This window comes from Scedosporium apiospermum (assembly GCF_000732125.1).
Source record: "Scedosporium apiospermum strain IHEM 14462 chromosome Unknown SEQ_SAPIO_0115, whole genome shotgun sequence".
NCBI lineage: Eukaryota > Fungi > Ascomycota > Sordariomycetes > Microascales > Microascaceae > Scedosporium > Scedosporium apiospermum.
In genome coordinates this window covers 58,258-85,436 of record NW_015971816.1, presented here as the reverse complement: position 1 = coordinate 85,436, position 27,179 = coordinate 58,258, and the positions used below count along the sequence as shown (strand labels likewise).

The following is a 27,179-nucleotide window of genomic DNA, read 5'->3' as shown; positions in this document are numbered from 1 at the left end:
ATATTAGCTTAGCTTATATATTATAATTATATAATTTATTTACTAAATTTTAATTTAATTTCTAAAATATTTTCTTAAGTTTAGAAATATTTTCTATTTAAGTTTTAATATATCTTATAATATAGATTATTAACTTTAATATTTAATTTAAAAAGAAGTTTAAGTTATTATATATATATTATTAAATATTAATATAGAAAATATTATTAAAATAATTTCTTTTTATTTTTATTTATTATATTATTATAATCTTTATATAATAATATTTCAATTTAATTACTTTTCTTTAATATTTTTTTTACTTTTTTTTATAATTTTTATATTATTTATTATTAATTTTATAATTAGCTTAAAAATTAATATAACTTATATATAAAATAAAAGTCTTAAATTTAATACTAGCTTATTACTTACTACTTTTACCTTTAAAAAATTTAAAAAGTAATTTATTATATTTTCTAATATAATTTTAGATTTTCTTAAACTATAATATTTTAATAAAATAATAACTATATAATAAAATATACTTATATAATTAAAAATAATTATTAGAAGATATAGTTTATTAGAGTTAAATAGTATAATTTAATAATGTAAATAGATCTACTACCTACTTACTAAAATAGCTAGCTATAGCTAAAAGCTATACTATAAAAGAGAAATCTTCTAATAATTATTAGATTACTTTAATAGTTAAATAAGATACTTAAGAAATTATTAATTAATTAGAATTTATATTATAAAGTATTATATCTAAAAAAAAAGAAAATTTAAAAATAAGAAAAAGTATTATTAAAAAAAAGTAGTAAAAAATAACTAATTACTTACTATAATAATATTACCTTTTACTTTCTTCTATATTATTATCCTTTCTTAAATTCTATTCTATAAAATAAAAACTACTATAGCTTTTTATATATAAGTAAAGGTTAGATATATAATATTCTAGACTTTTATAGTATTATTAATCTATAATATTATAATAGTAAAAAGGGGAATATTAGTAAAAAGGGGGATGTTCTTAAGATTCCACAAGAGTAGAAGCAGAAAAATATTATTCCTTACTATAGGCCATAGCCATAGTTATTTTTTTTCTTTCTCTTCCTCTCTCAGGAAGAAGAACGAGTTCTTCAATAAGTTTTTATAAGTTCTTTAGTTATTCTAATTATTAGTTCTTCTTTAAATTAACTTAGTTATTATCAGTTCTTATAGATTATTTTATATAATAACTTTAGATAGTTCTTCTATTGTTTTGTATACTTGAGTGTCCTCTATTTAATACTCTTATAATCTCTAGTTTTCCCTTATTTAGAAGCCTTCTTTGATTGTAATATAGCCCTATTTCCGTTAATCAACTATTTCTGATATCTATTTCTATTCTTACTAGAAGAACTATATTACTTTTTATAAGAACTATTTTAGACTTAATTTTGATTAACTATTTTTTCTTGTTTCTTGTAGTATTTCGGGCAGGCTGCACTACTCTGTCTTAATATAGTAGTACTATTACTAGTTGCCCTATATACTAATATAATAGCTTTTTCCTAGTTTTAATATTATAGTAGATTAAAACTTTATAATAATATTATTTATTATTTAATATTTTTTTAAAATATTTATAATTTAGTAATATTTATATATAAAAAAATAATTAGTTAATCTTAAAATAGTTTTTTTTATATAATATAAATTTTATTTTATATTATATTTAATATAAAATAATAATATCTAAGTTATTTTAATTAATTTTAAAAAGTTATTAAAATAATCTATATTAATAAGCTACTAATAGAGAAAATATTAAATATTAGATATTTTAAAGTTTTTAAAATTAAATAAATATTTTATAAATATAAATAAAGAAGTTTATATTTAATATTATTTACTAATAAATAGATTATCTAAAATCTTTAAGCTTATAAAATCTATATTTTAATTATTAGCTTTATTAATATATATTTTTTAATATTAAAAATATAAATATTATAAGTTTTCTTATTATTATTTTTTATATACTTTTAATATAAATAAAATAAGAAAAATAAAAGTTTCTTTTTTTTTATTATATCTTTATAATCTTTACTATCTTTATTATTAAAAATCTATATAATATTATTATATAAAGATCTTTAGCTATTAAGAAAGCTTTAAAGTAATCTTAAAATTTAGATAAGCTTTATTAAATAAAAATATTTTAATTAAAATATATAAGCTTTAATATTAGAAAAGTAAATTACTATAGCTACTAAAAGTATTTATAAGAGGAGAGTAAAAGAGAAAGTATAAAAAGTTAAAAGAAACTTATTTCTAAATTTATATATTTTTAAAATCTTTTAATTATATAATATAAGATTATTTATAATATTATTTTAATTTCTACTATTTTTTATTAAATATTTTTAAAAAGGTCTTATATTAATTTAAAAAATAGTAGAATAATATATATAATATATAATATTAATAAAATAAAAACTTTTATTTAAATTATATTTATAGAAATATTATAATATTAAAACTAAATATATTAATATATAATTTATAAGTAAAATTTAAAAAAAAGAATTTTATGAAAAGATAAGCTTAATAAAAAAGAAAATAATAATAATTAAATAATAATATATAAAAATAAATAATAGAAAAGTTAAATAATAAAGAAAAATATAAAAGTTAAATATATTTTAAAGAAATTAAAATATTATATAACTTTATTAATTATAACTTTTAATATTTTATAAAAAAATTAAAAATTATTAACTTTAAGTAAATATATAAAATTTTTCTATTATATTATTTAAGTTTTATAAAGCTTAGTCTACTTTATATAAGATCTATTATATATAACTAACTAATTCTTACTAAGTAAAGTTAATTAAATCTAAGATTATATATATCTTTTATATTTCTTTTAATTTTATTTTCTTCTAATAATATATAATCTTTTCTTTTATAAAAAAGATTTATAAACTTAATTAAATATAGAAATTAGATTTTAAAATTATAAAATATAATTTATTTTATTTTTATAAAAGTAATTATTTTAATATAAAAAATAATAAGATTTTTAACTATAATTTATTAATAGCTCTTTAAAAATTAATATTCTTAATTATATAATATTTACTATATAATCTACTTTTATAATTTATAATTTTTAAATAGAAAATAAATAAATAAATAGATTTTTAATTAAATAATCTTCTATATTTTATAAAATTTAATAAATTTTAATTTAAAATTATTTATTAGTTAATTACTTATATATAAACTCTATATATCTTCTTATTTTTTATATATATTTTATAATTTATTATATTTAACTAGCTTTTACCTTTTATTATTTATATATAATTATATAATCTTTTTATATTATTTTTTAATCTAATTTTTTTAAGATATAAGATTTCTAGTTTAAATATAAATAAAAGGATTTTTAAGTTAATAATTATAGTAAAAAATATTATATAAAATATTATAATTAATAATATCTTATATTTATTATATAATAAGTAGATATCTTTTATTATTTTTTTCTAAGTAAATTAAGAAGATTACTAATAAAAAAAGATAATTAAAAATAAAAAGGTTTTTAAATTAAAGAATTATATTATAATTACTAATATATCTATAGTTAATAAATAAGGAATTTTATATTTCTATAAATAATATAAAATATTAAAAAATAATTTATTTTAAAAAGTAAATTTTAAAGTTATAAAATATATTATATATTACTTTATAATAAAGTTCTCTTAATTAAAAATAGAGTAATAGTAATTATAAGATTTTCAAATATATTTTATTAATAACTTCTTTTTTAAAAACTAATTTTATTTCCTTAATATTAATATTTTAGATTATATAATCTTATTATCATAATTATATAGTTTTTTTTAATAATTTATAACCTTTAAATAAAAATATATATAAAGATTTCTAAGATTATATACTATAAAATAATATTTTATATTTTTTTTATTTAATAATAGTTTAAATAATTAATCTTTCTAGTTAATTAGCTAAATAATATATTAATAAATCTTTCTAATTTCTAATTATTAATTTTAATACTTTTTATAAAAAATTTACTTAAATAATCTTTATTTATCTACTTTACTATTATTAATAAAAACTAAATCTAAACTTAAAAAAATATAAACTTAATATATCTTTTTATTTCTTATATATTTCTTATATATTTCTTAAATTAATATAATTAACTAGCTTTTACTTTATTATTTATAAATAATTATATAATCCTTTTATTTTAAATATTTTAATTTAATTTTATTAATTAATTAAATACTAGATAAATTAATTTTTAAAATATATTAAAAGATATTATATATTATTTTATAATTAATAATATCTTATAATTATTATATAAAAAGCTTAGATTATAATTTTAACTTTTTATTTTTTAATTTCTTCCTAATTTAAAAAAAACTATTAATAAAAAAATAAAGATAATAAAATTTTATTAAAATATAATTACTTTAATAAAAGAAAATATAAAATAAATTAAATAGCTTTAATATAATAAATATTTATAAATTAACTTATTATTATTAAATAAAAGTAACTTTATATTATTTAATTATAAAATAATATAAAATATTATATTATATTAACTAATTAATAATAAATACTTTTTAATATAATTATTAATATTCTAATTTATAATATATAATAATAATTAATAAATTAATTTAAAATAAAAAATAATAATATTATTTACTTTTTATATAAATTATTAAAATATTTTATTTTTTTAAAATAGATAAATTTAAATTTAAAATAAATAGTAATTAAGTAATTAATTATAAATATTATTAAAATAAATTAAAATAAAGTCTAATAATATAAGGTAGAAAAAAAAGAAGTAAGAAGGTAAGAGAGTATCTTTAATATAAATAAGATTCTATTAATAAATCTATTTTCTTAAATAAGGGAAGTATTATAAAAAAAGAGAAAATAGTAATAAAGTTAAATAATAGTAATAATTAGTGAAGTGTTAAATCTGGATAGTAAAAATTTTGAGATTGTTCTGGATAGTATGGATCCTGGGTGCATCCGGTCAGTGTTGATTTCTTTCTCTACATTCTGCACAGTCCTTGACAGGATATGAGGAAACGGATTTAAGAGATTTTTTTCCCCCTACTTTTCCCCTGCCATTGTTCCTTTTATCTCCTTCCCTGTCTTTCCCTTCCTTCGAGGCCGTTACGAGCGGGATCATTACGGCCGAGTCGGGCCAGGCGGTATTTGTGTTTTAGTTGACGGACATATCGGTCTTACATAAAGAGATCCCCTAATCGATACTTAAGAGACCGAAGTCCCTTCCATTGAGTTCCAAATATTTATCTAATACATCTTCGGATCGTTATACATACGAAACTATTTGATTTCGAACACTCAGTTCCTCTCTCTCAGATTTGTCAAATACATTCCTGTATTGTGACCCATGGCACCTCTCAGGATTCTCATCAGCGGTGCTGGTATCGCCGGTAACGCCCTCGCGTTCTGGCTCTCCAAGCTCGGTCACGAAGTCACCGTCGTCGAAAGGTTCCCGCATCTCCGGACCACCGGCCTCCAGCTTGATCTTCGGGGCCATGGCATCCAGGTCTTGAAGCGAATGGGTCTCGAGCAAGCCTTCCGTGCCAAACTCGCCCCGGAACAGGGAATTCAAATAGTCAGTGGCTCTGGCAAGAGGTGGGCCTACTTCCCTGTTAAGAAGCCGGGCAAAGGGCTGCAGGGGTTCACCACGGAGTACGAGATTCTAAGGGGCGACTTATGTCGACTCCTGTACGATGCGGCCAAAGATCGGACCAACTTTGTCTTCGGGACTTCGATTGATAGCTTCGAAGAAAAGGGCGATACCGTCGAAGCTCGATTCGCGGATGGGAAGACCGATAGCTTTGATCTCGTCGTTGGAGCCGATGGCGTGGGATCTCGAACCCGGAAGCTGATGATTGGAACTGAATCAAAGGATCCGTTTTATCCCGTGGAGAACATGTACATTGCATATTTCACAATGCCTCGAAAGATCCGAGAGGGAGAGCAATACATTGCTTCGGCATACACCGCCACTGAGGGACGGGCTATCATGACTCGAAGACTCAACGCCGACGAATTGCAAGTCTATCTCAACTGCAAGTCGGATTCGGAAAGGCTGAGAAACGCCCGTCGGGGAGACGTGGAGGAGGAAAAAGTTGCCATGGCTGAGGTGTTCAAGGGCGCGGGGTGGATAACGGACGACATCCTGAAGTCACTAAGGGACGTTGGCGATTTTTACTGTGAACGCCTCGGCCTCATCAAAATGAAGCCTTGGTACAAACGTCGGGTGACGCTTGTGGGGGACGCAGCCCATTGCCCAGCGGCACTCACGGGAATGGGCACCACTTCTGCGTTTGTGGGTGCGTACATTTTAGCGGGAGAGATTGGAAGGCATTGCGGACGAGTGAGAGGCGCCAAGGAAGGAAATACCAAAGATTGCCTCCCTTTGGCGCTCAAGGCTTACGACGACAAGTTTCGACCGTTCATGAACCAGGTGCAGAAGGGGGTGGGCGAGAACACGGACTCCTGGCCATCGACTCCACTCGGGATCACCATCATGAACTGTATCTTGGGAGCAGCTTCACTGTTGAGGATCAATATTCTAGGCAGGTTCGTTCTCAAAGAAGATGTGAAGGGCTGGGACCTCCCCGAATACGATGAGTTGCTGCGGGATTAGGCGCCGAACGGTAGCGTTGTCTGAAACAGATTTTTCATTGATAATTCTCCACTCCCGTAACCAGCGATAGAAAACTAGAACGTTGACTTAATAGATTACAACATGCAGGAGCGGTGTTCAAAAATCTCGCACCGATGTATATCGCCTCATTTTGTTATCCATTCACTCCCGTAGCAAAGCCACAGAGACCGCACTCATGGCCCTCGCCATGGTGTTCTCGATGTGGTAGAAACAAGAATCCACAAGCCAGAATAAACCAATGGGATCCCGGTTTCCGAAGCTGGACTTGGCGTTCACTCGAGGAAACTGGCCAAGCCTGGGAACATCGACATCCTCGATATCGAGGAATGTTAGGAGCTTCTCCCACCGGGCGTCTCCCCGAGTTGCGTTTTTCCCGACCTCCTTCGGTTCGTCAATGAAGAAGGTCAAGAGCCTATCCTCTTCACCCCTTGCCGAGAAAAATTCAAGGGCATCTTCGGTGTGCCGCTTGTAGGTTTCCAAATACGCATCGGGGCAGTCGTCTGCTCGTAAACATCCGTAAATTTCCGCATGGCCTTCCCAGGCTCTTCTCCTCGTGTGAGCTTGTATGCTCCTGAGCCAATCGTGCTCGTTCTTCCTCAAGCTTAAGATGAACCTGGCTGATGGGAATTCGTCTGCTAATTCGCGATAGGCGATACACCAAGGAATATCCTCGAAAGCGTCGAATTTGTCGACGTGACGCTTCAATGCCTCGACATGGCCATGTATGTAGGCGTGATAGAGCCAGCGTGAGCGAATGTCCTCCCACCCAGATCTTCGATATCCGAGTCCAGCTAGCGCGTCCCCAATACTTGTTGTTCCGGTTTTGCTGAGGCCGATGACGAAGACCTTTGGTCCAATGCTGGGAGACTGGCTGCCGCTGAGTGAGGTAATAGGTGCCCAGGACAAGTAACCCAATGCAATTGCGAGCAGCAGGAAAACGAGAGAAGCCATTCGGAGCAGCGAGGAACTCAGCCCTATGGACGGGATCATATCCCCGCGAGTGGTCATGATGCCAGCGACTCAATCGGTTCAAGGAATACGATGAAGAGGGTACCAATTGTGATGCGAGGGGTGAGTGATTGACTAGTTGGAGACAGAGATTCCCCCCGAACATTTCGAGAGCGGCACTTCGGCACTTTTTGTTCATACTACCAGTTTGCTTTCGTTGAGTGAAATCTTGGCTCTATACATGAAATCTAACAGGGGTCGTTGACGCCGAGACCCACGAGGGTGACAGGTCTCGTTTGATAGGTTCGCGTTGCCGGCGCCAAAGAGCTGGGGCCGGCGCCGTGCCGTCCTCCGAACTAAACATGGTGAAATGGCGTCACTAGATTGGTGGTCCATTGCCCCGGGTTTTGTTTATTTCATTTTCTAATCACCCGCAATCTGTTGGCGTGGAATCTCTTGATAGGTGTGCCATTCGAGCAAAACATCCATCCATCTAGTGTTATAAGACGGCGTGTTTAATGCCAAGCCACGCCCAGACCAGCACCAAGTATCTCACTCGCTATCGACTTTACGGTGCGATCCGGAAAGGATTTTAAGATCCTATGTACTCGACCGGACCTCCACATTGGTTTCGGTTCGTGAACGACAACCTTAAAGTCTTTCCCTTCCCTCTCATCACCTACTAACTATTGCGGGAATACCCTGTTAGTACGATAACGGAACGCGGAGCAACATCCGAACTTGAGGTGGGACTCTGGCTAGACCCTAATTCTCCGAAATGACGGATGGTCGGTAACTAACATGCCAATATGGGGATCAAGTCATCCATTGTAATGTCTTAGTCAAAAGTCTACGATGCAGGCATACGGAGTTCGAGTCTCTTGGCGCCTCTACCGGCCCGAACCGTTAACCTTTAAGCGTTGTTTCGGTGAACTGGACATTACATCGCCTCTCGCGACTCCATACCTCCTGCCCGAACGCGTATCGTGAGTGCAGAGTCTACAAGTACTACTGTAAGTGGGCAGTACACTATACTATATCGCGTTGGAAAAATTAGAACCGGCCCTTCTGCCCCCGCTTCTAACTAGCCGGCCTGGAGAGGGGAGATCTTAACGTGGGGGGGCTGTTGACGATGGAGAAGGCATATTAAGAGCCAAAATCGTTGTGTATCGGAGGATGGGATGACCGCAGCAGTTCAAGCCCTAAACCTGACGACAGCCAAATTTCCACGGAGCACGGAGCTATGTTGAGCATTTTTATCAGATTCCTTTAACTGGACTAGTGCCAACGATGGACCTGAGACTAGAGGACAGATTTGCTCTGGGGCACTATCCTGACCGCCGATGAGTCAACGTCCCGTGTTCGGGGAGAACGTTGAATGCGTGCGATCAGGGTGTTTCCGCGGCGTGTGCCTCCTTGGCATTAGGTTCTCATAATATTTTCCAAGTCTATACTTCGTATTGTGCAAGTATTTGCAATTTGTCCATGGCTTCCTTCCTCCTCGGCTTCGTTGTTGGTGTTGATTTGATTTCTTGTTGAGGCAGGATGGCGGGATGTAAGACCTAGAGGCGGTGATAATTGATGCTACGTCCTATCTAGGGCAAGGGCATGGTGGGAACCTAAAATTCTGCAGAGAGCATGACCAAGCTCTGGCCGATCTAGTGAGCTTCGTGCAGTTAGCGTGAGGTAATCCTGGGATAAGCCATTGTTGCGGTTGTATCAATCATCAATCTCGTCAGCGATTAATCAAGCTGTTACTTATTCTCTCGCCTTCAGTTATATTCGATGCATCACAATCTATTATTTATGTCTGTCTGTGTAATGTGCGTAATGCGTCAGCTCGCAGCTGGGAGATGCACCTCTCTTCCATAATCATTTCCAATTATTCCAATTACCAACTTCAGCTCGTGTTAATGGTGACAAGCTTTCATGGTTCGGTAGTTAGGTGCAGCTCTGACGCACATGGCCTTTGTCCTGAGACATTATCACTTCTGCTTTCACATAGCTTAGATAGCATTCCAGTGCGCAGCTCGGACCTGCCCCTGGGTATCCGGAACCTGTGGGCACCTGGAGTGCGTCTAAAACACGCTGGGCGTGGGTGATAGGTCGGAAACGGCAGCCCAAAAGCTTAGCTCGCAAATTTATCAGACATTATCCAATCATTACTGAATTCATCCTGGTTAGCCACCTTCGTGGTAGAGAGGAGTGGAGAGCACGAATGGATTCACTTCATTTCCGTCAACACTCTAGCTCTTGTGTCTATTCCTGATTCTTCATGATCATTGGTAATAGCTGATGCAACGGGCCAAAGTTAGGGAAAGCTCCCCCCGCGCAAATCCGCGCCAGCTCACCGATAAGCCCACTGCCACCGTGACTGCAAGGGGGCCAATTTGGCTTTTTGTGTGGGCCGCATCGTCGAAATATTGGGAACCGATGGAGCCGAAGTCGCAAGCTACCGCAAGGAGGGTATAAAGCTCCTCGTCCACCTCTTCCCCTCCCCCCTTCTCTTTCCACATAGCTCGAAGCACTCGGAAACCCTAACCGCTACCATTCTCTGTGTTTCCCTTCAAACTCCGCCCACTCTCCAGAACTCCCCCATACAGACTCCTCTCGACAAACCTCATTCATCATGATCCCCATTCCCAAGGCTGACAGGCTCCACGACCTCTTCGACCTCAAGGGTCGTGTGGTCGTCATCACTGGAGCTTCTGGCCCTAAGGGCATGGGTATCGAGGCCGCCCGCGGATGCGCCGAGTACGGCGCCGACGTCGCCATCACCTACTCTTCCCGTAAGGAGGGTGCCGAGAAGAACGTCGAGGAGCTCCAGAAGGAGTACGGTGTTAAGGCCAAGGCCTACAAGCTCGATGTCTCCGATTTCGACCACGTCCAGCAGCTCGTCAACGACGTCATTCGTGACTTTGGCAAGATTGATGCCTTCATTGCCAAGTAGGCCCCTCCCCCTCCCCCTCCCCCTATTTCTCCATGTTTCTTTTTTTTTTTTCCCGTTTCTACCCCTCCTTCCCTCTTTGCTTTTCTTTTTTTTTTTTTTTTTTTTTTTTTTTTTTCTGTTTCTCTATTTTCCAAACACTAACCAATTCGACAGCGCTGGTGCGACCGCCAAGGGTGGTCTCCTTGACTGCCCCAAGGAGGACTGGGAGAAGGTCATCCACATCGACCTGACTGGTACCGCCTACTGCGCCAAGGCCGTCGGTGCTCACTTCAAGGAGCGCGGCACCGGCTCCTTCGTCATCACCGCCTCCATGTCCGGCCGCATTGTCAACTACCCCCAGGAGCAGGCCTCCTACAACGTCGCCAAGGCCGGCTGCGTCCATCTTGCCAAGTCTCTCGCCAACGAGTGGCGAGACTTCGCCAGGGTCAACTCCATCTCGCCCGGCTACATCGACACTGGTCTGTCCGACTTCATCGATGAGAAGACTCAGAAGCTCTGGAGGGACATGACCCCCATGGGCCGCAACGGTAACGCCAAGGAGCTCAAAGGTGCCTACGTCTACCTCGTCAGCGATGCTAGCAGCTACACCACTGGTGCCGACATTAGCATTGACGGTGGCTACACCGTCCGGTAAATTGCTGGAATGCGCAGAGGATCTGTGTGGGGAGTCTGGGCCCTGTTCGTCTAGCTTGTTTCGCATGTTGACATGGGCTTCTTTCTTGCCATCCGGATATCATCGAGACGGGCTAGCTAAGGGCTATTCTCAGCGGGATGCTTGGCGACAGAGACTGGATACATTTCTTACTTAGGAAAAAGGAGCTTATGAAAATAATCTATATTAATCATGACCATGGGCGTAGGCCTTCCCGAACCAAATGTGAACATTGGTGAATGAATTATAGGGTTCGCATCCCTGTCTAGAGTTTAGACTTGTAGACAGTCTAGCTGTAAGAATGCTTTGCATAGGTCTGGGCTTCGATTATGACGTAACGTGGCGGAAGAGAGCTTGGAGCTCCATTGAGCTTCATCAATCCGACAGAGGCGTTGCTATATCGGGCCTAGCCAGGGGCACACGGACGTCTCTTCCATGTTCTTGCAGTTTTCAGTTACAAATTTCCTCGAATATATCAAACAGTTGCTGCAATGTATCTATTGGACTCGTGTTCTATGTGTTCTCTTGGATGAAGCGGCTATCTGGACTTGCCACACCTGGCCCGGAAAAATCTCTAGCTACTTGTACAAACCGCCACTTCCTCAGAATCACAATGGCGCTTGTGATAATAGTAGTCGTCGGGCGAGGAGAAAAGAAGGAAAGAGAGAAAGAATATTATCCTCAAGAATGGGATTCTTATAGGCTTGGATGTACCGTATGCGAGTATTCTCTAAAGCAGGATATTGGGCTCTCTGAGATACATACATTAGCGAAACCACTCCCTTGAGAGAATGTCTGGGGACTCCACTGAACATCACAATCTCTTGTTCCCATAAACCGTTGCATCCCGGTCCTCGCTCGTCACTGGTACTTTACTCGATTGAATTTGGTTGCAGATCATAGAGAGCACATATCATTTTATGGGTATTCCCTTGCATGGACTCGGTAGAATATTGAGGAAGTGCCTCAAGCCTCTCGACCTGCAGCAGCGCCACGGTGCTCACTTAAAGTACATGACTCGCCCATCATCCACCCTAGATCAATATTGCTAAAAATAGGCCGGCATGAGTGGGACGATCAGTCCAGGGTGTGTCCCTCAAGGGTGTCTCTGTTGTAATGGTGTTGGGACAATGGGTTCCTGGCCCATTGATGTAACAATATTATTCCGTCAAGGCACATTTGAGTTGCATATATCCAACGCCACATCCTTGGTTTTTTTTTTTTTTTTGCGCTTTATACGACCTGACTACAGTGTGTAGATGTTAGTTGTCCACGGTTGAGGGATGGCAGGAAGTGCAGTCAATGGACTAGTTTTCCCGCCTGTCTCCGAGAAAATGTAGTTAGATGTAAATGCCACGTCCTAACAGTCAGATTCCCAACAACAATTGCCATCTCCATTGCTTGCATTTTCCTGCCTGCGTCCTGTCATACGACCTGGTCGGTCTGTCTCACAGCCGTATTATTAAACCACTTGCAGGGGACCTCATATCGAGCATGCGGGTTTCATTGCATGTCCTCGGCGGCTCACCGACAGGGAAGCTAGTGACGGGGAATACTCCCTCCGTCTTGGCTTTCGTTCGTTCTGTAGCAGGCCTTGTCAGGCAACTGACTCGGTCTTTGTCGACGCAGCCATGCAGATCTTTGTTTTCCATAAGCAAGGGGGAGACTCTGGAGCTCGAGCAAATTCCCAATATATAAGGGACACATCCTCTCTTGAAGGAATCGCCCCAAGCTTCGATCCAACCAGATAAAAGGAGAAGAAACCTAAGAACATTGTGTCAACCTCGGCGGTCAACAAACCCGAACCTCTCCAAGTTATACAAGCATCTCGATCGTTCTATTCAAAATGATCTTCTCCGGCGGCGCCATCTCCACCATCCTCGTCCTCGCGGCAACGGTGACAGCAATCCCGACATCCCTACTCCCTGTTGATGGAAGGGAATGCTGTTGCTGTAATCCTTCGATCCCCGCCATCGTATGCAGCTCCGCCACGAGCGATATATGTATATGCCCGGCTGTTGCCTGCCCGCCCACCGCGCCGAAGATGAAGAAGTGCTGCTGCTGCGACGAGTGCTCCATCATCCCGTACGACAAAAATTGCTACTGTCCGGCTGTCGTTTGCCCTGTGACGGCCGTATCCCCTTAGGATATGTCAAGGCAGATTTCCGATGAGTTGGGGGAGACGGTGGATGTGCAGAGTATGTGGCTTTTGAGTGGTTTCTAAGGGACATGGGAAGAGGAAAACGATAACGGGGATACATACTTCGCATGTATACCTTCTGATACGCGGGCGGTCATCTTATGTGGTTGAGTAAATGTAATGGCAATTCAATCCTTTTTGTTATTTTCCACGTCAATCGAACTCCGTGATTAATATGAACAGAGAGAACAATAATTGGCACGTTGAAACCTCAACCCCGACCTCGGCTTCGCGAGTCCGAAATCCGCGGGTAGTTTGTGAAGTATCTATTTGCTGAACCAGGCATAACAATTGCCAACTCACTGGGGTGAGCAGAAGTCCTAGGGATGAATGCTTCCTGGTTGGATGTTGGGACAGCGGAACGACTTCTGGGTTTGATTATGGACGGATTTGATCCAGTACTCAGGGAGGTAATTCTCTTTAGAAGTTGGATGCGAAGGTAGGTCGCATTTGACACGGCTTGCGAACCGAGCAGTCTTCGGCGAGTCCGAGAGAGACTAAAAATCACTCTTGGCCGGACAGCGTCTTCATTGTGGCTTCATGGAAGGTTGTCGCATTCTCCTAAGTTCCGTTCCCCAGATTTTAGGTCGGCACCTGCAATTTTGACGGTTGACAAATTGGTGTGACCTGGCAGCAGCGAGCTTTAGGTGAGGACGTATCCGTATCTAGACGGAGAAACTGGTGGAATCGGTGTTAGCTAGTCCGTCCATACTCTAACACCCTGGGAAGCAGCGTGACTTGCAGCATTGGAGCAATCTCATTCTCAAATCCCTGTCAAAGTGAGTGCTAAAGCAAAATTTGATTCTTCAGAGTGAAATTCAAGGAGACGTCAGGATCAGGAGCGTTACATATCATAGGATGAAATTTGATTTTCTCATCCTCACTCATGTCTGCGGAATGGCGGTGCACACGGGCTGATCCTTCATCAACCCTACGCTGCGACCCTCCTAAGTTAGCGCCTACCACTCTCTGTGGGTCTGGAAAGAAGGTTGGCGAATTACCATGCTCATGGGGCTTTTGCGGAGTGAATGATTACCCGGAGTGTTGGAACGGGAAGCAGGGGTATCGACAGCTAGAAATTAAGGCTTGGCACCCTGAGTTTGATGGATGGATGGGTTTGGCGATAATATCCATCTGGCCCCGGTGAAGTTCCTCTCTCTTCCTTTTACCAACTATGCGTCTCTCTCAGCTCTTCACTCTGGGTCTTGCCGCCACGGCACTTGCCCACCCAGTGGCCGATGTCGAGGCCGATGTCTCCAGCCAGTCCACACCCTTGAGAAGCGAGCGAGTTACTTCTATTCTTGCCAAGTTGTCGCCAGCGCGCTGAAATACAGGACCTGCCCGAGCACCAGCTGTGCGGCCGTCGGTCAATACCCAAACGGCAAGATTCTCAAGACCACTAAGACCAGCCTGGATCATATACCGTACGTGTAGCCCTTGATAGAGAGAATGATCCCTTTCCCTTGTTGACTCGATATGGTTCTAATATATTCACAGGACCTGGATAAAACTTGCGAACGGCTACTACGTTTTGGCGATGTATTGTCTCCCTGTCTAAACAAGGGGCGGAGAAGGATACGGCGATGCGGTTTCGGAAGTCGATTCTCTTTTATACATAGGATTACACGTTTGGTATGTACTGGAGACCCTTCAATGCAAAGAAGCACACATCTCCCGCCGTAATACTCCTTGTGTAGATGCATCGCGGATTCGTGTGTAAAAGAGTTTCGACGCTGCTTAGATCACAAATACTACACGAAATCCACAGAGCTCGGACTGGCGCCTCCCGACTCCCGACTCCGATCCCTGGCTGCGCAAGTCCCTGATTTTATTACATCCGGCCCTAAAGTGGTTTGTCCTCGAGGTTCTCGAAAGTTGTTGGGCGTAACTGACGGACAGCATTTCGTATTTGAATACATAGAACTATATTCTCCTTCCATTGCAGAGACAAGTTTCTTTGTTTATAATAACTAAGAGTTCGCCAAAATCGACATTAATGGCTGTCAAATCAATGATAAACTCTCAACGACTGTGAGTCCGATGTTAGACTTGGAAGGTGATGAGTCTAGCGTGCCTCAAAGAGGAAGCTGCAGAGCTTATATAATAGCATCTACACAACGGGTATTGCGGGTAGATCGGACCTTAAAACCCCTCTTGAGAGATGGAGTGACTCCATGGATATCTCCCTTTCTCCCAAGGTGTCCGAAATCAAAGAAAACTAGACGCTGCTAGACCAGCGTCGTTTCAAACATCAAATCTTGTCTTCCGTCTGACTCACCGATGAGTGACCTCTTTGACCTTGACGTTCAAAAGGCTCGGCTCTCCCGCCGTAGCCAAGCCACGCATCCAGACGAGCCAACACTTCCGCCTCTCACCACCCTCCGCGCCGCAGAATCTACGCTGCCAGACCCAAACTCTGCGGGCTATTTGTCCGGCGGGTCGCAAGAAGATACCGTCAAGCACATCGTGCGCGATATCATACCCGCCCTAAACGGTCAAGGCCTCTCGCCTCACTACTACGGATTTGTGACCGGTGGGGTCTTGCCCATCGCCGAATGGGCCGATAATGTTGTTTCTCGCATGGACCAGAACGTGCAGGTGCATCTACCGGACCAGACCATCGCGACGGCCCTAGAAGATGCGACGTTGAAGATGATCATTTCACTCTTGAGACTCGGAGATGCGGAGGCATGGAAGGGAAGAACGTTCACGACAGGTGCGACTGCGAGTAACGTGCTGGGATTAGCGTGCGGGAGGGAAGCACTTCTCGCGAAGAGACTGGGATCAGGGGAAAGTACCGGCGAATTGGGGCTACTGGGCGCATGCTTAAAAGCGGGCGTGACGGAGGTGCAGGTTCTAACTAGCGGCGGGCATAGTTCTCTGAGCAAAGCCGCCAGTATAGTCGGGCTCGGAAGACGCTCGGTGAAGGAGCTGCGGGCGGGTGAAGACGTGCCATGGCGACTCGATCTCGTGGCCTTTGAGCGGGAGCTGCAGAAGACGGGTACGCTGAGTATCATTTCAATAAGCGCTGGGGAAGTGAACACTGGCCGATACGGAGTGAATGGAGTTGAGGAGATGAGAAGAGTGAGAGAATTGGCGGACAAGTATGGAGCCTGGATCCATGTCGATGGCGGTATGTTTTTCTTGCATTTAGGCTGGATTTCCCAAAGTACTAACAAACATGATAGCTTTCGGTATATTTGCTCGTGCTCTAGAGGCCAAGCCAGAGTATAAAGTTGTCAGGGAATACGCAGAGGGCCTCGAACTTGCTGATAGTATCACGGTAGATGGACACAAGTTACTCAACGTAGTAAGTTCGCTTGACGCCCTGGGAAACAAACCAGCGACTGACTCAAGCGTTAGCCATACGATTGTGGTATGTTCTTCACCAAATCACCCGAAGTCTTGCAATCCGCCTTTGTCAACCCGAACGCCGCCTATCTCGCGTCTGGGTCCCAAGCGAGCATCCCTTCGCCGTTGAACATTGGTATCGAAAATTCGCGACGGTTCCGCGCCCTGCCTGCTTATGCTGTGCTTTTGAGTGAGGGTCGATCGGGAATTTCGAGCCTCTTATCAAACATGACGGACCTCTGCCGACGGGTCGCTGGATTCATTCAGCAATCAGAGCATTATGAACTATTGCCCGACGAACAGGCTCCCCTTGATGAGATATTCATGATTGTCCTGTTCCGAGCAAAGAATAAGGAATTGAACGGTGTTCTCGTTCAAAAGATCAATGATACAAGAAAAATATACGTAAGTGAGACGAAGTGGAAGGGCGAGAAGGCGGTGCGGATAGCGGTGTCGAATTGGATGGTGAATGTGTCCAGAGACTTCGATGTGATCTCATCGACCTTGAATGCGGTTGCAGATGGGAATGGAGACGATTGATATTGTGAGACGAGATTCATTAGGAAAGCCCGGTATTAGCCTATCCCCAACTGTGGCTCCAAGCCGGAGCGAATTTGGCCTGTGCCTAGATGCACTACGATATCAAGTGTATACCATAATTAAACCCCAAAGACTCATGTCTAGCCACCGCGGCTGGGGTTGTATTTGTGTTTACTAAAGCAGAGAAATCTCCCTAAGCCTCAGACCTAATAAACCCTGTTGCTGAAAAAGACACCATGAGCCTTGGGTTTGACGAGATTACTTTGTACTTTTGTTGGTGTTGTGCCAACAGCAAATCTGAAGATAAAGACGATGTGGTCGTCTTGGTGTTCGCAGTTTCTCGATTCTTCCCCCTGTGAGCTGCTGCGCGAGCTGTCCCCTGACATCCGGATACTCCCTCACCCACTCAACTTAAGAGCGTTCGAACTTATCTCGTGGCACCCTTCGAAACTAAACTGAGTAAACATTTATTCATTTTACAATAATTTCATGGTCTGCTCAGGACACAAGAACCCAAGTTCCATCCTCACACTTTCCGGCAGAAGCAAGAGAACTTAATAGGGACGTCAGTTATTTTCTCCAGAGTTTCGATCTTAGCGCGGACCACCTCTCCTTCCTCAGTCCGACCCAGCCTCTGCAGACATTCATGGTAGCCTTTCAGGCTCCAAATATTGTCTGGGTGCTGGCAGGGACGTGGAAGGGAATTATTTAGTCCTAGGTCGGCCTCGTAAACGGCTAGGGACTCTTCAACGTGTCCCTGTTCAAGCAACAGCGCCCCGAGCGCGTGACGCGCCGGCTGCATCCATCCCCAGGGCTCGTCGTAAGGGAGCTCGTCGTCTAGCGCCACCGCTTTGCGCAGGTGCTGGAAGGCCTCCTCGTAGAGTTTTTCGCGATACTTCATCTCACCAAGCATCATCTCGCGGGCAACCGCCAGGATGTCGGTGCACGTATTGTTGAAGAGGGTTCGGCTTTCCTGTACGCGTGAAAGCGCGGCATCAAACTCGGTCGCACATGCCTTGGCATCTGGGATGTTATCAAGGACACTATGAGCCACCGCCTTGGCATACCAGATCATGGCTGTCGTGACGCTGAATAAGTTCTGGTCGGTGGGAAGTTCTTGAGCGATGATCTCATCCCAGCGGCCGAATCGGACCAGTACGTGCTGTTTGACGGAGATGAACGACTCCAGCCAGTCTGCCATCGGTGGGGATTCAACCCTCAGAAGTTCCTCTGGCAGGGTTTCTAACATCTCGTTGGCGGTGGTGATTGCGGTTTCGTACCGTCCCGCGAACATGGCACCGTAAATCTTGAAGTGGTAATCATGGCATCGATACAACGAAAAGAAATTGAGCGGACCCCTCTTGGCGAGGAATTTTGAGTCGGCTTCGATTGCGGCCGAGTTCGAATCGATTGCAGAAGCGTAGTCTCCAGTGAGCACATCTATATGGCTGGGCATGTGGTTCAGGTGGCCTGCATCTGGAACAAGATTCCGCAGCGCATTGGCCGCCGGAAGCGCACGTTCGGGGTTCGGTGACATTTCGATGGCGTGAATATACAGGTGCAGGATGCCCGGATGGGCTATTCCCCCGTCAGAATTTATAGCCTTCTCGAGGACATCGATAATCTCCTGCGTATCGGCTCCACTCGCGGCAGTTCCCGTGTTGATATCCCACAGCTGCCAGGGAGTACGGTTCATCATCGCTTCGGCAAAGACGGCGGCAATCTCCAGGTTGTTCGGTGATTGGACGTAGGCCTTCCGCATCGCGGCAGCGAAGTCATCGACCCACTTTCCCATATCGTCGCCGGGCGACTCGGCCTGATACCTGTAAGGTAGCGCCTCTATCAGGAGGCGCTCGTTTTTCAATGCGCCCTCACGAAGTTCCATCGCCTTCTGCGTCGCCTCAAACGCCTCTCGGATCGAACGCGCGGCGTCTTCGGGGTCGAACGCGGCCCAGGGCTTGTTGTAGTTACAGCCCAGCACGTAGGCGATGCCCCAATAAGCCATTGCACAGCGGGGATCGGCCGCAAGTGCGAGCTTGAAACATTCATGGGCTTCCTGATGGTTGAAGGCATAGCAGAGTACGAGGCCACGATTGAACCACACCTGCGCCTCTGGTGAGGAGGTGGTGATTGTGGCCTGGTAGGAGCCGAGGTTAAAGTAGGGCGGGTCCATCTTTTGGCGCGGTTGATTAGTTTTTTGTAGTCTGGCTATGCTTGTCGAAACCGGGATTCGTGCCTGCCTCTCATTGAATGTGAGAACACTGTGAGGTCTTCAGCTGAAAGTCGCATGATCGATGCGGCATCAACTGAATCATCCACGACGAAGGCGAGTGGCATCACGTGATAGCTGCTAACGTCGATCGGGGTGCTCCTTCCCATCTTTGGTATCGTCAACCATCCTGCTTGACTCTAAGTGGGAGACGGAGCGAATCAGAGAGCGAACCCAGCTACTAATCCCGATCCGCCACTGCATCGCTTCCCATCCTCACGTGCCACATTTCAGTCCTTAATGATGCGGACTGAGCAAAATAGTCGGCGGAGAGCAATAGCCAGGGGTGACGATCCATGCAGGATCACTTGAGGCAGGGCAATTCAGTCCATCTGCCAACGGGTGGTTGCTTGGAATCGACGGGCTCCTGTAATCGTAGCGACACGTATCGCTATCTATAACGTTGGACCTGTTGGGTGGAGCGGAACTGTCGAGTCGACTGGAGATTGAGACGCCTTAGGTCTTTTGCATGGTATTATTGCGTTGGTCCTTTTGTCGAGTTGAACCGTGAGCTCCCCTGATCCCCTGAAGGCTCGAAGATGAGGGGCTGGACTTCACTAATGTCTTGGTGCCTACCGCCAGCCACAATACATAAGCCTAGTGTATATGTGGCCTATGGACTTCCCGCTGACCAGTCCCAGTTACTATAACATGCTGCCTATGCTTTATGCACGCTTCTCCTCGTGTCTTCCGCCTACTCTCCCTGACTGTAAAAGTGGCAATGTGAACACGGTGCAGAATGTTATTCAGCGTCCCGTCCCATTTCCCGAGATTGGTACGAAACTGCTTGCGTGCTTGTTCTCCTAATGGTCGGCTGGGTGGACCGGCAAACTGGGAAATCTCACACTCCGCCGCGAAAATAATCACGATCATACAAATTCAGCACCGCTACCAAACATGGTCTCCTAGAAAACCAACCTTATACCAGCTTCTCAGCCTGACAGAATGGCGTCTACTTGCTCATGACGTTTCAGGGCATCGTCAAAGGTAGGGTACCGCCCTCCATCTCCATCCGCAAACGCCTCGTACAAGCCGCCAACATTCCTGGAAATCTCAGGCAACTCCTTCTGCCAGTCGGCCCAGTCCCAATTGACTCGCTCCACCGAGTCCGTTTCAAAGTCGTGAACCTTTATCACGATAGGCTCCGTGAAGGCGTTGGCTTGGATGGCGGTGCCACCCGGCGATACCAGCCGGATCTCACCTTTCTCGCCATTGATGGTCCAGACTAGGGGTTCCTCACCGGGAAACGGTTGGCCACGGCGGAAACGGAAGAGAAGCGTAGATCCGTCCTGGACAGTTTTGGATGGCAGGAACGTTCCGGTGGCAATCACGAGATCAGGAACATCGGATTTGATAGTCTGGACGATTTTCTTTGTCTCCCGGTCTTGAATGGGAACACTGGGCCGCTGAAGTTGTACGACTGATTGTAGGTTGCCCACTTCCCCGATGGCAGTCAGAACGGCGTCGAAAACTTACAAGGCGCTGTTAGCGAAGGAAAAACAAGAACAGCATAGCGGCCCAAAAACTCACCATGTGCAAATCCGATAGTAACAACATTTCCACCGATGCTTCGGTCAGCGAAGTACGAGATGAAAGTCGGCAGAATGCTCCTATCATTGGTTCCTCCAGCAGCTCTAACCTCGGAGCTGAGGACCTTTCCAATCCGCCCCTGCTCGAGCAGCTCCCGGATCTTGAGAACAACTGGCGCTACCCGTCCCTGGGTGCCAATCAATGTACGAACGCCTTTCTCGCGAGCCAAGTCGGCTAAATCCCTGGCGTGGTCCAAATCTTGCGCCAGTGGCCATTCGGAATACACGGCCTTTCCCGCCTCGATACTGGGGCGGACTAGTTGGTGGTGCTTGTCAACACGCACGCTGCAGACGACAAGGTCGACGTCCGGGTCCGCGGCCACTGACTGTGGGTCCCCGTAGGCCTTTGTCCCGGGTGGAAGGTTAAAGTCTTTGATGGCCTTTTGCGCACTCTCGATCGAGGAGTTAACCAGGGCGACAATCTCGTATTTGGCCCGTCCCCGAGGCGACAGTAGGTACGGAAGGTGGGCGCCCTTGGCCCAAGATGTTGCAGCGGAATTAGATAGGCCGAGGAGAGCGACGCGGATGGGAGCCATGTCAAGATGTGATCAAGTGATCAGGTGGGATATGTCGTGGATTGTTGAAACCTCGGGTCTTTGTTTCTTCATGATCAAAAGTATGGAACGTAGGATGGAAGATGGGCTCAACTGAAATCTGCCAATCTCGATTACAAATATTGCCATATTTCCAATCCACGCGTCTGATGCAATATGGCGTCTTCCCAGTCCAATGCGGTTGTCCATAGTCTCAAGCCATCAGCCCGAGCTTATAAATCAGTTTTAGCTCTCAGAATATTCGCACAGTATCTACGATCTTGTCAAAACGTGATAGCCTGTATTAAAACTCGTCCCCAACTAAAGGCGATTCTGTTAATCTAAGAAACAATAACCTCCCTTGCAGTGGCACTGGCAACCAAAGGGCCGCCTGAACTGTTGTCGATTATGTAGATATGGCCCCCAATACTCCTCCTCCTCATAGTCGTCATCGTCACATTCGTATTGATATTTCCTAAGGCGCCGGCGTGCCCACGCTGTCCTCCTCCGTATGCGCCCCACCCCACGGACTCGGCGAAGTGGCTTTTGCGCGAGGAGACGTAGAGACTGGATGACCCATTCCCAAGTCACCTTCGGTCTCCGTGGGTGCGGGGGAACGACATTGCGCTCGTACTCGTCGCCACTCACGTCTTCTGGAATTCCCGTACAGGAGCTCTTGTCGTTGCCAGCCGTCCGCACCCACCGCGCACAGCCGATGCACCCATCCTCGTAAGCCTGCCTCATGAACTTTTGGGCGTTAGGTCCCACAAAGAAGAAGAATTCTGTTCTGTGCATTCCTCGTGTCGACCTCTGCTGCGCCGCTATGTCGGACAGCTCGTCGATCAGCGAGATGCATTTGGCAAAATCCGACGCCGCTTCCGCCTCCATGAGGGTATCCCAGGCAATGGATATTTGACAGCGGCTTCTCATCTGGAGGCACGTATCATAGACGCGTGGATATTGAGCTCTGACGTCTTGCATTATTTCCATGAATTCGTCGCAGAAGGCGATTCCCTCCCTCCATCGTTCCTTTTCGATTGCGAGCTTGATTAGTGCGTCGAGTATGCGCGCAGTAACGTCGCGGACATGGTCGGGATCCAACTGTGCAAAATATCCCTTGGCCAGTAGCCGGGAAAGCTCCTGATTTCTGGCAAGTAGGAAATCCCAGGTTGCGTTTTCCAGCCCCGTCTGCATCTTGATGAGCTTGAACTTGCTGATGGCATAGCGCATCCCCTGGATCGCCTCATCCGAAAGCAAGGTCATCCCTCCATTCAAAGATGGCATGGCATCTAGTTTATCGATCACCTCCATCGACTCAACAATGTCGGCCTTCCATACCTGTGTAAGGCGATCCATGAGTGCTGAATGTTCGAGCGATATCTCCAGAGCGTCTCTAACAGCCTGTAAGGGTAGTACTTCCACCGCATGTGTCGAGAAAACCCCATCGTCACAAAGCGCCTCCAGCCGGTTCAGCAATGTGAGGCCCGCTGCGTAGTTTTGCACGCCGAGAGCGTCGACGAGTTCGTCCATAATCCGCACCTCTTCCCCATAGTGCTCGGTGTTGTCGTAAATCAACTCAACCCACGCGGTGTCCTGGCCAAGAGCGGCGCTGAATCGCAGCCACCAATTCCGAAAGTTACCGTCCGTCGTTCTTTCCTCCGCAGCTGCATGCGCCCATGCGCTGAGAATCAGATCGTCTATGAGTCGCGTCTGCGATAATAATATTCGCGGAACACTCGTGCTAAGCGTTCCCCCAACGCGACCTGGGAAGAGAGATGTTTCGTACAGGTAGACTAAGTGGCGCATGAAAATGCGCCGTCTGCAGCGTTCCGCAGCGGCCACAGTAGACTCTGGAGCAGAAGCCTGGCGGAGAATGGTACTCATTAATTCCATGTGGCTAAGAGCCTTCTGGAATTGGTTTGAAGCCAGTGCGTCTTGTGTCATGTTCATATGGCTTGCGCAAGTATCCTCCCAATTCCCAGCTTCATGATCTTGTTCGAGCATCCCTAGGAGTAGCGCTTGATTTTGGTCGGTCTCCGACGTTTCTTTTGGTGGCGGGATAATTTCTCGGCTGAAAAATACTGATTGTTGAAACACGGCGAGGTTTACAGCCTCCAGGTCGAGCGTTGAATTATCCGTGTATTCCGCGAAAACCTCGTTGAGCTGATCCTCAAATGTCTCGTGCTTCGCTTTTGCATCAACCTCGTGATTGAGGTCAAACAAGCGCTCAAGGTGCTCAGAAAGCGTGAATATCGCAGCGAAGCGGTGGAGAAGCAAGTCGCCATCTTCAGAAACTTCATCTGGACTTGTATCCTTTCTTGATTTGAGAATACTATCTATTCCCAACGGCCCCTTGATTGCCTTCAACTGCTGCCAGGCTGCATGACTCTCCTCAAACCTTTTGAGTAAAGTGAGTGAGATGAACTCGGCGAGCTCAAAGTGGCCACGGCAGAGTAATAAAGCCTTCTCGTCGAGGCCGCCCACGCTCAGCGAGGTGAGGAGGGAGGCCCCCCGAGTTGCCAGTTCTAAAGTCTGTTCCCACCACTTCGCATCGGTGCTACTATCGCCGCTACCTCGGAAGGCGAGTGAAAGAAGGCTAACGCTCAGACATCTCAAGTATCCTTCTTTGTCTGCAAGCTGCGGTAGCTTGTACGGCATGAGTTTCAAGAGATCGAGATATTTCTGCCGTATCACGGCCTGCAGTTTCCTTGGCAGATGCGGATCGTCTAGGTCGGCGACCGCGGCAAAAAGCGCCAAGGGCCAATCGTCTGCCTTGACTTCGAATAGGCAAAAGTCTAGCGCGGTGAGTACGTTAAGACCGTTGATTCGAGAGTCGGCATGACTTTCCAGCATGCAGAGACTAAATACCTCTAACAAAGAGGAGAACGTTGTTTTCATCAACACGCGGTTAGAGAGGGATATAAAACTTGATAGATACGCTCGGCCGATTATAGTGAATAAGGGATGGACCTCCAGCACGTTGTCGTCGACGCCGGGTTGAACATAGCCTCTGTCGAGAACAAAAGTGCGAAAGCAATCATTCCAAACCTGTGCCGAATCGCTCTTTCCATGACTAAAGTCCTTCTTAAGATCTTCAGTGGCGATAGAACGGAACATGAATGGAAGGGATGCCATGCCGATAGCTTCTTGCCAGTAGTTGGCGAGGAGACAGAGCATAAAGAAGTGACTTGGACTAAATGTCATGGAGAGGTTGCGAATTTCATTGAACACTGTTGTATGCCTGATATCACCCCAGTCCACATCATCCACAGAGCTGAATAAACCCCTGTGCAAGGAGATAAAGAACTGGCGCCACGAGAGTCCCAGCGACTGTTGTAGTGGAACGACTGAGAGGATTGCTGAGGGGTTACCCTGCAGCAAACCCAAGACACTATCGAGCCAGTTGGCATCTTCATACGTCCACTTTTGTGTGTCGCTGTTGTTAAGTAGCTGTCTAGAAACGACCTCTACTGAGCCCGCCAGCGATAGACCTTGCAGGGTATAATGGTAGGGCCCAAAAGTATGCCCTAGTAGTTGTTCTAGGCCGTTGGGTTTAGACCTTCGCTGTGTGAAGATCATTTTAGTATCCCCTGCTCCTGAGCTAGCCAGTGCTGTCTCTAAGAGCGACCTGATATAGGGAGTGGTCTTAATTGCCTCCGTGCTATAAATGGAGTCAGGTAGGGGAGATATCGGGGCCGGTTCAAGCCCTTCGATAATGATGATGGCCTTGATGGGAGATAAAATTTCAAGTATCATGCGGAGTAGTGAGGTATTGTCATGAGACTGGATACACCTCTCGGGTAGACGCTGCTCTGGGTTGAGCTCAGTAGGCAGTTGGCGGATAAGGCTAGCAAGAAACTCGTCCGCCGACAACTCGCCCTCAAAGGCAAAGTCGATGAAGATGACAGCATCTACGTACTTAGACGCCTTCCATATGGATGCTGCGTACTTGAGAAACGTCGTTTTCCCCGCGCCACATAGGCCTGTGAGATAGACAACCCGCCCTTTAGCGAGCAGTTTCTCGAGTCGTAGAAGATCGAACTCGCGATCGTATACGGACCCGTCGATAACCGCTGGGCAGCAACTACACGAGCCCACACTTGCCCTTTGGCACGGGACAAAAGATGACTGGTGGTCCAATGCTGGATCTGCAAGGGACAAGTCCTTGGCCTCGCACCCATACGACACGACAACGAAATCGTCTTTGACGCGGCGCTTGAGCAAGTATCTGGCGGGGCGCATTGGTGACGAACGGAGAGCCTTTCGGGCCAGAGCGGTTGATTCGGAGATAGACATCCCACCCAGGATCAGAGCCTGGTAAAATGTATCGAGAAAGATGCGCGCCGCGGAATTGCTAATTTTGAACGGCATACCCACGACGGCTTGGACACCGCAACGCATGAATTGCACGGCGAGATTGGCCTCATCCCCATAGAAAGAACTAGCTGACTCGCAAGCGTTCAGAATGACGATAGGGACTCTGTACTTTCCGAGTTGTTTGGCCACTTTGGAACCTAAGACTGGAGAAGTTTCGTCCGAATCTTCGCTTCCAAACATGAGCACGCTCGCCTTCACCTTTGTTTCGGCGCGAGATACTAAACGCATGCTTCCGTGCATGTCAAAGTGAACTACGTGGAAGTAGCCAGGCCCATGAAGCTTTTCGCTCCTCTGCAAATGCTTTTTGAACGCATCCCAGGTGCCCGGTCGGACTATTTCCACGTTGAAGTGCGTGATTTTCCGCCGGTTGTTTCTCAACCGAGACTGAATATTCAGTAGGGTATCAGTGGCTAGAAACGGACTGACATCTTCATAGGTGGACGGATTAATGGACAAATCCCTTGCCACAATGAGAAGGATGTTGAAGGTTTCCGTTCCCTTTTCGCACACATACGAGTTGACTGGCGAGAGGGTCCGCGGCAGGCCTGGCCAAATCGATCTGGTAACAACCACTTCCCACCGGCGATGGCTCCACAGCCCAGGTTCTTCTAGGGTCTCCCAGAGGAGCCGGTGGATGTTGTTGTTAGTGGCTTCTTCTTCCTCTTCGCGACAGATCTCGATGCCCAGGATAACGCCGTCGATGCTGTAGGCTCCTGCCTCCAGCTCCGGTAGGAGAAGCGTCCGTAACGGGATCTGCCGTAGAAGGTCGCAAGGGTACCTCCTTAAGAGCTCTTCGGCATCGGCCGCTTTGTCCATGGAAAAGGGAGAGAATTGAACATATTTTTCTAAGTACCAGCGACAGAGTGAGGCTTCGTCTGGGGAAAGGGGGTCTTGTAGGTGTACATCCTCCAACATTTTGACATCATTTTTCGACACAGTAACAACCCAACCGCCATCATCAGAGCCCTGGGCTGTTATTCTTAGGGATATCCGGTGCGTTTGTGACATTTTGCTGGTCTCGC

At 44.1% G+C, this 27,179-nt stretch overlaps 3 protein-coding genes and 4 pseudogenes across 3 annotated transcripts; 3 read left to right on the top strand and 4 right to left on the bottom strand.

Moving 5' to 3' along the window:
• Window positions 1–5,458: 5,458 nt before the first annotated feature.
• On the top strand, window positions 5,459–6,727 carry SAPIO_CDS7999 (annotated as a pseudogene; the record flags this gene model as incomplete).
• Window positions 6,728–6,889: 162 nt separating this feature from the next.
• Window positions 6,890–7,756, bottom strand: SAPIO_CDS7998 (annotated as a pseudogene; the record flags this gene model as incomplete).
• Window positions 7,757–10,325: 2,569 nt separating this feature from the next.
• On the top strand, window positions 10,326–11,280 carry SAPIO_CDS7997 (L-xylulose reductase; the record flags this gene model as incomplete). The annotated part of the gene is made up of 2 exons (XM_016789735.1): window positions 10,326–10,642; window positions 10,800–11,280. 2 exons carry the CDS (start codon window positions 10,326–10,328, stop codon window positions 11,278–11,280), a joined length of 798 nt encoding a protein of 265 aa, XP_016640639.1.
• Window positions 11,281–15,778: 4,498 nt separating this feature from the next.
• Window positions 15,779–17,389, top strand: SAPIO_CDS7996 (Uncharacterized protein; the record flags this gene model as incomplete). Its single annotated transcript, XM_016789734.1, has 3 exons — window positions 15,779–16,631; window positions 16,687–16,808; window positions 16,862–17,389. The coding sequence occupies 3 exons, from the start codon at window positions 15,779–15,781 to the stop codon at window positions 17,387–17,389; spliced, it is 1,503 nt and encodes a 500-aa protein (XP_016640638.1).
• Window positions 17,390–17,915: 526 nt separating this feature from the next.
• SAPIO_CDS7995 lies at window positions 17,916–19,562 on the bottom strand (annotated as a pseudogene; the record flags this gene model as incomplete).
• A 1,028-nt stretch (window positions 19,563–20,590) lies between these two features.
• SAPIO_CDS7994 (uncharacterized protein) lies at window positions 20,591–21,783 on the bottom strand (the record flags this gene model as incomplete). Its single annotated transcript, XM_016789733.1, has 2 exons — window positions 20,591–21,129; window positions 21,189–21,783. 2 exons carry the CDS (start codon window positions 21,781–21,783, stop codon window positions 20,591–20,593), a joined length of 1,134 nt encoding a protein of 377 aa, XP_016640637.1.
• Window positions 21,784–22,116: 333 nt separating this feature from the next.
• Window positions 22,117–27,072, bottom strand: SAPIO_CDS7993 (annotated as a pseudogene; the record flags this gene model as incomplete).
• Window positions 27,073–27,179: the final 107 nt, after the last annotated feature.